Genomic DNA, 11150 nt, shown 5'->3' with positions numbered 1-11150 from the left:
CTGAGCATCCAACGTAACCTGCTCTGCGGCCATCCTGGTGTCTTCAGCCGCCAGGTCTTCCTTAGCTTGAGTTATCTGGTCTCGCAGTTTTGCGACTTATGCGTTATGCTGATCTCGGTTATCCGGGTTAACCTCCGTCATCAGCAGTGTTGCCAAGGTGTCTAGTAAATCGGACAAGACTTGAGCCGGCGGGCGCACAGGGCCTCCTGCCCCGGCCGCCGTCGCCGCTGCTAACCCGAAAATCAATGCTGCTGTAGTTGAAGAATGCTGTATTGGCTGCGTACCGGCCATGAAGATTTGCAACCTGGTTCGGCGGCTTACAGGGGTCCGGAATACTGTCGCCATCGGAATAGCCCCCAAGCCGGCCGTCTTGCAGTTGATACAATGACTCGGTCTCACCGGTGGATGACTCACCATCAGACTAAACAACCGTCTTGCCACCAGATGCCGATCTATCCTCAAATTCCGCTCCATGGATGAATCCCACGAAGGCACGATTCATGGCGGGCTGAACTCGGGTGGGTCTCGCACGCTGAGCCGTCTCGATGATGTCGGTACAGATGTTCGGCTCAGGGCCTGGTTCGCCGATCTTGCCGATGAAGACGTGAATTCCGCCGATGGGGACCCGGTACCCGTACTCAATTGAGCCGGCCTCGGGGCCCCAGCCTGCGTCGTCGATGTAGAGCTTGCCGCGACGACTCTTGGTCATCCGACCCACGGCGTATCCCTTGATCCCTTCGAAGTTGCCCTTTAAGAACTCGAAACCACCGTGCGCTGGCCCCACGGTGGGCGCCAACTATCGTGAGTTTGTCACGGCAGATGTCCTAGTGTGAGGACTTAGTCGTGGAGCCATCGGAATGAGATTAGCTAAAGGGGTTAAACGGGACAAAGGACACAGGGAGTTTATACTGGTTCGGCCCCTTGCGGTGAAGGTAAAGGCCTAATCCAATTTGAGGTGGTATTACTAGGGTTTCGATGACCAGGGAGCGAATACGCTTAACATGGCTCTCGATCTGTTGTTTCTTGCCCTTAACTCGCTGCCGGGTCGTCCCTTTATATACTCAGGTTGACGCCCAGTGGCTTACAGAGTCCCGGCCGGCTCATAAACGTGTCCGACCTGGTGATTTAACTACAATTGCCTTATCATACAAGTTATATACATATGACGGTTTACACCGACGGGCCTTAAGCCGTCTTTGGGCCTTGGGCCTTTCATAAGTTATCCTCTTGAACCGCCATCTTCAATTCCTTCTTGGGCTTTGTCTTTATAAGTCGCCATGAATATAACCCGGTCCTTCTTGGGCGGGTTAACTCAATAACTATATCCCCAACACCCTTCGTACAAAGTTGAGTCACTTATTTTGAGACAGAGAGAGTATATCCCTTAGATATTGCAGGGAGATTCATACTTCAGTTTTTTTCTTTTTTATATATTGTATTATAATATCACTTGACTGAGACCAAGCCACATCCATATATTTATGTACAACGGTTTTATCACAAGCTACTTCAGAACTTAGAACCCCAATTCGTTCCTAGTAGTAGAGTAACCCTTCCGTCCCTATGATCTCGTCATAAGACGAGGCCAAGTCTTGGAAAGTCGTCGCACCGAATGCGTGAGCAGCGCAAGGATCGTCAAGGTCAACGACCATGCTGCTCCCGCTGGACTCCGGCAAGAACTCTTTGTCGTCTACGGGCCACCCAGCGCTGGTGACGCCGGCAGAACTTGCACCAGCCGTCGGTGTCGATGGCAACGACGACGACGATGACGACCTCACGTCCCCGTTGGTGGGCTGCTGTTGGATGAGCCCCATGAGCTCGGCGTACAGCTCCTCCGATCTGTGCGTGAGCTCTCCGCCGTGGTCCACCGTGGCGACGGCGGCTTCGTCGAGAGGTGGAGGGGGGAGGGAGGATTCATCGGAGTCGGAGGCGGAAGGGCTGTCGGTGGCCGCGGTAGGAGGAGTTGGTGACGGCGCCATGGCCAGAAGGTGCCTCTTCTTGAGCTTGGTGTTCCAGTGGTTCTTGACGTCGTTGTCCGTTCGGCCGGGGAGCTTGGCGGCGATCACGGACCACCTGGTGACATAAGTTTTAGCTGCCAGACTAATGTTTCGAGAAACAAAGAGGTTCATGCAGCTGGCTAGCTATATATACTTGCTTCCGATGTCGGCGTAGAGGGACAATATGAGGCTGTCCTCCTCGTCGGTGAAGCGGCCGTGCCGGAGCGCCGGGCGGAGGTAGTTGAGCCACCGTAGGCGGCAGCTCTTGCCGCAGCGGTTAAGCCCTGATATTCATGCAGGCATACACATACAATTTGATTATTACTTAGAAAGGGAAAGAAGAACATTCCGATGTAATTTTTACTGTGTTTGAGGTGTTTTGTACTTCTGTGAACTTTTATAGCATAGGTCTGAGTCCTATGTTAGTCAGCTAGATCTTAGTTGACTGAGTTTCAGTCAAGTGACAACATATAAAAGAAAGAAAGAAAGAAAAAAATTGCACGGATCTCCACATTGGATCTTACAAATACAACATCGACTGAGACTTGGTTAAATCTTAATCGACTGGGATTTAACAATCCCGCTAAAAAAACACGCATGCAAATCTAGCCAGTGAGCAAACATTCCAACGACGCCGGGACATACTTAATCAAATTCAAGTGGAAATTATTGTCCTTGGGCTGAAATGAAAACCAAAATAATTGAATTTCAGTGATTTCGGTAATGACAGATTGAGTAATTCAAAACCGTCCACAAACGCGCGCACAAATTAGTAGTATGAATACTAGGCGAGAGCAAATTAACCACCTGCTTTGTGAGGCAGCGTCATCCAATTGCCGGCATTGGCGAACCTCTGGACGAAGACGGTGAGGATGGCGTCCTCCTCCCGCGACCACGCCCCCCGCTTCACGGTCCGCCTGTCGCAGCACGGCGACCTCCCCATCCCCTCCCCGGAGGAGGCACACCGGCACAATGCACAGGCCGGCTGAGGTGAGAGTTTCAGGTCGTCTCGGTGTGTCTTCTCACGGCCGGCAGGGAAATGAACGGCAACGGGTTATATATATAGACATGCATCGATCGATTGAGAACCAACGGCCATGCTGCACCGAGCAAGTTGACCAGGCATATTTTGTATAAGTATATATATGACCCTGGAATGCACCAGACCTAATTATTAAGAATTGTCGCAAACTAGGCTTTCATTCACATCCATCGATTAATCATGTTTATACTAAAAAAGTCCAGGAAGCGACACTTCTTGCCGATGCGCGGGAGGCACAAGACATGCTTGCTCACACTTGACAATTGGTGCTTAAAACTAGATTGAACTTGACGTGTGTATGGTGCCAGCAAGGCCTCTTGCATTATCTAAAAGAATGCACCGGTCATCAGCTACATGAACATCATTACATTCCCTCTAGTTAACAGGCAAGTCCATGCCACATGTTCTTTTTGTACTTCAGTACCGGAGTTTGATACTCGAACTTTAATAAATATATGACTGTGTGCATCGTAATGATGCACAAGCCAGGGTGACCCTTCTTTTCCAAAATACTCTAATACTTGTTGAGTTTGTGTCGAATATTTTGTACGAGTTGAGGTACGTTTGGACTTAGTGTTGTAGTGTGGGTAGGATACGTGTAGTGTCGGAGTCGGCAGGACCCTTTGGCCTCTTATATGAGGAGGCACCCCATGTTGTAACCCATGGCGGTTAGATAGCGACTGGCACGCAAGGGGGAGCCGGCGCCCGGATGGCCGGTGTTGCGGTATCTTGGGGGGGAGCGCCCGTAGTCACTGCCACAGGGAGTAGGCGAGTTCGCCGAACCTCATTAACAGATCTCGGTATCGTCATTGTGTTGTGATTGCTTGTTCCTTGGTGGGTCGACTACGTGCCTCGGATTAATTCTAACAATAATATTAAGTCCATAACACACTTTCGTGGATGGTGGTATGTCCATACTTTAGTATGTGGGTGATAGCACCATTTTCATCGAACATGACATGGATAAGGCAATTCGTATGAACTTACCTTTTCGAACAACTTTCTGACCTCAAGATTAGTTCATAATGTTAAACATTGTAAACATATACGGTAGAGTATATAAACCGTATATGTGTTGTATTTGTACAGGTGTGTAGGCGTGCGTGTTGTGTATTCAGTTGGGCTCTGAGATATGATCTTATCAGGTTGTTAGCTAACTTGGAGATCAATCCGAGCCCAACTAACCTTGTATCTATCCTGGCTTCGGCCCCTATATCAACACGCACGCGTCCCTGCAACGAGCATACGCTTAACCCTCGTTTTCACATGGTATACAGAGCCTACTTTTTTCATCGCATCTAGATGTCGAGCTCCTCCTCAGTCGTCGCCATGGCCACGCCCTCCATCGCCTCTCTCGGTCACACCATCACCGAAAAACTGACCCGGGAGAACTTCCTGGTGTGGAAGGCACAGGTCTTGCCGCACATCAAGGGGGCGGGGCTGATGGGCTATCTGGACGGCTCGATCAAGGAGCCAGCCGCCGTGCTCTACATCGAGAAGGACGTCGCCGGCAAGAAGGAGACCACATCCTCGCCGAACCCTGAGCATGCTGTGTGGGTTACTCAAGATCAGCAAATCCTCACGTTTTTTATCTCATCGCTCTCCCGTGAGGTTTTACTACAGGTCAGGTCCCACACCACCGCCGCATCGATCTGGAACGCCCTGCTGCAGAGCTTCTCCTCGCAGTCAAGGGCTAGGGTTATCCAGCTCCGCTCGGCCATCGAGCACACCCGCAAAGGGGACATGTCTGCCGCTGCCTACTACACCAAGATGGTGAGCATCGCCGACGAGCTGGCAGCCGCAGGCAAGCCCCTGGATGAAGACGACGTCGTCGATCACATCCTGCAAGGCCTCCTCCACGAACCCGACTACAGCGGCTTCATCTCGGCCATCTCCACCCGCACCGCCACCGAGCAGCCAATCGGCCTCAGCGAACTCTTCTCCTTGCTGTTGTCGGCTAAAGCCCGCATCGCCGCCCAAAACACGGCCCTCCACTCCGCAAATCTGGCGGCAAGGGGTGGAGGTCGCGGCAACTCAAGGGGCGGCGGCAACAGTGGAAGTGGCTCCCGTGGCTACATCAACAACAACGCGGGCGCCCACTACCCTGACAACCACGGTGGCGGCAGCTTTGGAGGTGGTCCGCGGCAAGGAGGTGGTGACCGCGGTGACCGTGAGCGCGAGAAGTGACAGATTTGCAAGCTTGAAGGGCATGGCGCATGGCGCTGCAAGAAACGCTACGATCGCAACTTCAACAACAACGTCCGCAACCCCGCAGGAGGCGGTGCTGGCGGAGGACGCGGTAGTGGTGGAGGACACCGCTCGGCCAACGCTGCCCACTCCTATGGAGTTGATACCAATTGGTATCTTGACACTGGTGCAACTGATCACGTGACGGGAGAACTGCAGAAACTTGCGGTTCACGACCGCTACACCGGCACGGAACAAATCCACACTGCGAGTGGTCAAGGTATGGACATTGCCCACATTGGTCATTCAGTTCTTACTACCCCTCATGGCTCTTTGCATCTAAATAATATCATCCATGCTCCTCAAGCCGATCAAAGCCTACTCTCTGCCTATAAACTTATCAAAGATAACAATGCTTTCTTGGAAGTTTACCCCGAAATTTTTTTTGTTAAGGATCGGGCCACTCGGAGAACCGTTCTTCAAAACAGGACTAGGGGTCGCCTGTTTCCTGTCTCTGGCCGCCATGATGCCCCTCCTCGACAAGCTCTCAGTGTGGTCAAGCCTTCCACTTCAAGATGGCACAAACGCCTAGGGCACCCTGCTTTTCCGGTGGTTCAAAAATTCTTCGAGATTTTAATCTTCCAGTATCAAATAAGCAAGATCATCTTCTTGTGTGTGATTCATGTCAGATGGCCAAAAGCCATCAACTTCCATATTCTCACTCTACTAGTGAATCAAAGGCTCCTTTAGAGCTAGTTTTTTCAGATGTTTGGGGTCCTGGACCCGTTTCTGTTGGCAGACAAAAGTATTATGTTACTTTCATTGATGATTTTAGTAAGTTCAGTTGGATCTATTTGCTTAAGAATAAATCTGATGTGTTTGCAAAGTTTAATCTCTTTCAGCAACATGTTGAACGTCTTTTTGATCGCAAAATTCTTGCCATGCAAACGGACTGGGGAGGTGAATACCAAAAACTTCATTCGTTTTTTGAGCGCATAGGTATCACTCACCATGTCTCCTGTCCACATGCTCATCAGCAAAACGGATCCGCTGAACGTAAACACCGCCATATCGTGGAGGTTGGCCTCTCCCTTCTTGCTCATGCCTATATGCCTCTCAAATTTTGGGACGAGGCGTTTCTCACGGCGGTGTACCTCATAAATCGTGTTCCTAGTAAAGTCATCAATAAGCAGACTCCTCTTGAGCGTGTTTTTGGCACTAAACCAAATTACACTTTTCTTCGCATTTTTGGTTGTGCCGTCTGGCCCAACCTTCGCCCATTCAATAAACATAAGCTTGAGTTCCGCTCGAAACAGTGTGTGTTTCTTGGGTATAGTAGTCTTCACAAAGGCTACAAGTGTTTGGATGTTGCCACGGGTCGTATCTATGTCTCTCGTGATGTGGTTTTCGATGAGCAAATTTTTCCCTTTGCCAAACTTCACCCTAACGCCGGCGCACAACTTCGTAAAGAACTTGTTCTTCTTCCCTCCCATCTTCTGCCATCACCCAACTTTGTTCTCGGGGGCATAGAAGATGCTGATGATCATGTGTCAATGCCCAATAATTCCTTTGATCAAAACTCTGATGAAAGTGTGCAGGAAAACAGTGCAAACATGGAAGAAAATCTGCATGATTTTATGCAGGCCACGGAGTCCACTTTTTCAGCCGCAGAAGATCCGCATGCTGATCCCGGAGTAGATCAGGGCGGGATCCCCTCGGGATCTGCTGTGGCAGGGGCGTCAGGTGGATCGCCTTCGGGATCCGCGCTGCAGTCTCACCCGCAGGGTGCACCCGTCGCGGGACCAGGTGGGTCCCCCCTGCATGGTGTTGGTCGGTCACGGGCCGCGCCTGCGATGGGACCAGGCGGGTCCCCACTGCATGGCCTCGGTCGGCTTTCCTCGGGGACGAGCGCGCCTGCTGGATTGGGCGATCCCGCTCCATCGCCTGCCGCGTCGCTGACGGCTCCAAGTGGCAGTTTCGGAAAGGCTGGCGTGCGCCTCGAGGCTGATCGCGCTGAGCCAACACAGGAGCTCCAACAGGAGTTCTCGGGTGGATTTTTTGCGGATTCTGGATCTGCTGTGTCTTCTTCTTCAAATCGTCTTCAACAACATATCTCACGTCCAGTTCCGCCTCCTCCTCCACGGTCCCATACCAGGTCACAGAGTGGTACTATCAAGCCTAAGCTTTATAATGATGGTTGTGTTCGTTGGGGTTCCTTTTGTGCCACAGGTGAACCGCAAAACTTGGGAGAAGCCCTTGGAGAACGTCGGTGGAAGGAGGCAATGGATGAGGAATATGATGCTCTTATGAAGAACAAAACATGGAGTTTGGTGCCTCCAGTCAAGGGGAGGAATGTCATTGACTGCAAGTGGGTCTACAAGGTCAAGCAGAAATCTGATGGTACTGTTGATAGGTATAAGGCACGCTTGGTTGCAAAAGGGTTTAAGCAAAGGTATGGGATTGACTATGAGGACATGTTTAGTCCTGTAGTCAAAGCAGCTACTATCAGATTAATCCTCTCAATTGCAGTGTCTAGAAACTGGTGCATTCGACAGCTAGATGTAAAGAACGCGTTCTTGCACGGTGTTCTGGAAGAGGAAGTGTTCATGAAACAACCTCCTGGGTATGAAAGCTTAAAGTTTCCACGTCACGTTTGCAAACTTGATAAGGCACTGTATGGATTAAAACAAGCACCTAGGGCTTGGTATTCTCGACTGTCGTCAAAGTTACAATCTCTAGGGTCTCTCCTTCAAAGGGGGACACCTCACTATTCTTTTATCATCGGCATAGGATTACCATTTTTATGCTCATTTATGTTGATGATATTGTGGTTACAAGCTCTTCACCTAATGCTGTTGAAGCTCTTCTCAAGGACTTGGGCAAGGAGTTTGCACTTAAGGACCTTGGTAGTCTTCATTTCTTTCTTGGAATCGAGGTAAAACCTGTTAAAGAAGGGATTGTGTTGTCACAAGGAAAATATGTGCAAGAAATACTTCAGAAAGTAGGCATGAAGGGTTGCAAGCCTTCATCCACGCCCTTGTCTACTTCTGAAAAACTGTCTCTGTATGATGGAGAAGCACTTGGAGCAGAGGATGTAACCAGGTATAGGAGCATTGTAGGAGCACTTCAATACTTGACTTTGACTAGGCCAGATATTTCTTATTCAGTAAACAAAGTTTGTCAGTTCTTACATGCTCCTACTAGTGTGCATTGGACAGCAGTTAAGAGGATACTTCGATATCTTCAAGGAACCAAGGGTCATGGTCTCAAACTTGGTAAGTCAGATTCAATGCTAGTAAGTGCTTTTTCAGATGCAGACTGGGCAGGCTGTCCTGATGACAGAAGATCAACAGGAGGCTTTGCAGTATTTATTGGAGGTAACTTGGTATCTTGGTGTGCTCGCAAACAACCCACTGTTTCCAGGTCAAGCACAAAGGCTGAGTATAAGGCTCTAGCCAATGCCATTGTAGAAATTATTTGGGTTCAGAATTTGCTGACAGAATTGGGTGTTTATCATCCAAAGGCTGCATCACTTTGGTGTGATAATCTTGGTGCCACATATTTGTCTGCTAATCCCATTTTTCATGCCAGGACTAAACATATTGAAATAGACTATCACTTTGTTTGCGAAAGGGTGGCAGCTAAATTGTTGAATATTAGGTTCATACCTACTGGAGATCAAGTTGCAGATGGATTCACTAAGCCTCTTACTCTTAAGCAGCTTGAGGCCTTTAGACGCAATCTCAACTTGGATAGTTGTGATTGAGGGGGAGTGTTAAACATTGTAAACATATATGTTAGAGTATATAAACCGTATATGTGTTGTATTTGTATAGGTGTGTAGGCGTGTGTGTTGTGTATTCAGTTGGGTCTCTGAGATATGATCTTATCAGGTTGTTAGCTAACTTGGAGATCAATCCGAGCCCAACTAACCTTGTATCTATCCTGGCTTCGGCCCCTATATCAACACACACACGTCCCTGCAACGAGCATACGCTTAACCCTCGTTTTCACACATAAGAGCAAGCTCTTTTGCTTTGGCAAAGGCCAAAGAGGTTGACGACCAGTATCAGCAACCTTTTTGTTGCGGGTCTGGCTCGTCCCTTTCCAGTATCTTGGTATCCCTATCCATCATATTACGCTGCTGAATAAGGAGTGCAAGAGTATTGAGGTCCTCTTTGAGAAAAAAGCTAAGCAGTTGGATGGGCAATCTACTATCTTACACAGGTTGTCTTGTCATCATCTACATTGTCCTCACTAGCCTACCGATGTTTATGTTATCCTTTTTCAAATACCCAAGGGGTACAAGAAGTTTAGATTAAAATTATAGATCCTGCTTATTTTGACAGTGACAAACATAAAAAGAAATATTGACTAGCTAAATAGGGTCTTATTTGTAGGCCAAAGGATCATGATGGCCTCGGAGTTGAGGGTGTTAAACTAAAAAATACGTGTTTACTTAGTACATCTATATCTATACCTCTATTATGAATATAAAAAGAAGTGATTTGCGGAGATTTAACACATCTCACCCGTTCACGCATCTATCCAATGGTCTATGTTGCTCCGGTGTTTAGCGCTAAACATGTTTAGCGTGTAATTAGTATCATACCTAATATAAACTTTACTGCGCATGTAATTCTATCTTACCTAATATCAATGTGCAATCAATATATTCCCCAATGTTAACGTGCAATGCAATTAATATAATTTATAATGTAATATGGTAATTATATTCTAACGAATATCAACCTGCAATCAATATCTTTTTTATAAAGTCTACATTAGCCCATAATTACAATTGAAGATATTTTGTTAAAACATGTTTGTAGAAACTCGTGAAAATGGCGGAACATCAACGTAAGTCCTCGTCGATTGGTCAATGTGAAATTGAGTCAAATATCATCCACGGTGAGTATTTGACTTGTACTATTCGTGAGCCAAAGATGAGGTGCATGGCACTACACAGGTATGATATATTTGATGTATGTGATGTGGTGTTGTTTATTCTGCTCATCAAATATCATTTGTACCATGTTAATTTCAGGCATCCATGTATGTTTGCCATAAGAATAACTCTGCTAAGGACCATCATGTTAGATTTGTGTCGAATATAGTGTACAAGGTAGGTTACAGTTGGACTTGTAGTTGTATTGTGTTTAGATAGGATATGGAGTCATGTCCTAGTAGGACACTTGTATCCTAGGCCTCTCATATAATAGCACAGGAACGCAGGGGAAGCCGGCGGCATGTGCCGGCGTCCAGGGCGACCTGGTGTGGTATTGTAGCGGTGTCATGGGGAGGAGCGCCCATAGTCAGGCCCCGGGGATGTAGCCATATCGATGAACCTCGTTAACAAATCTCGGTGTCGTGCTCGTATGATTGCTTGGTCCTCGGATGATTGATGGTATGCCTCGGATTTATTCTAACAAGTGGTATCATGAGCTAGGTTGTTCAGAGGCTGTGGATTATTGATCTAGAGGAAGTATTGAATTTAAGATGCAGCCGGTTGCGGTGTGGTTCTCGGCAAGATTGAAGGAGCGATCGGCAGAGTTCTCAGCCGGACTTGCAGCAGCATGTACGATGGCTGGCAAGACGTGCGGCGGTCGATCAGGCGAGCGTCAAGCAGCGCACGCGAATTGCGGCAGCAGCTACGCGGTCCAGCAGGCGGTGTTCTCGACGACGGCGTGACGTATCGCGTAATCAGCAGGTCAAATCGGATCGATCCGAAGCAGCGCAGCGGCGTAAGGGCAGATGGCCCAGGCAGAGCGGCCCGGCGGGCGAAAGCCCATGTGGGCAGGGCTGGCTGATGCGTTGCGGGACGGCTGGGGCAAGGCAATGCGCGAGGCACTGCTGAGCTTGTTCGGGCTGCTGTGCTAGGCGTTGCTGTAGAAGGACTGTTCGTGAGATTTGTTTGGAAGTAA

The 11150-nt window shown here is 48.6% G+C and overlaps 1 protein-coding gene across 1 annotated transcript; it reads right to left on the bottom strand.

Moving 5' to 3' along the window:
- Nucleotides 1-1535: 1535 nt before the first annotated feature.
- On the bottom strand, nt 1536-2940 carry LOC123100678 (transcription factor RAX2-like). Its single transcript, XM_044522566.1, has 3 exons — nt 2805-2940; nt 2152-2281; nt 1536-2073 (listed from the first exon to the last, which is right to left on the bottom strand). The coding sequence occupies exons 1-3, from the start codon at nt 2938-2940 to the stop codon at nt 1536-1538; spliced, it is 804 nt and encodes a 267-aa protein (XP_044378501.1).
- Nucleotides 2941-11150: the final 8210 nt, after the last annotated feature.

This window comes from Triticum aestivum, chromosome 4D, assembly GCF_018294505.1.
Source record: "Triticum aestivum cultivar Chinese Spring chromosome 4D, IWGSC CS RefSeq v2.1, whole genome shotgun sequence".
Lineage (NCBI taxonomy): Eukaryota > Viridiplantae > Streptophyta > Magnoliopsida > Poales > Poaceae > Triticum > Triticum aestivum.
This window is presented reverse-complemented; position numbering and strand designations above follow the sequence as displayed.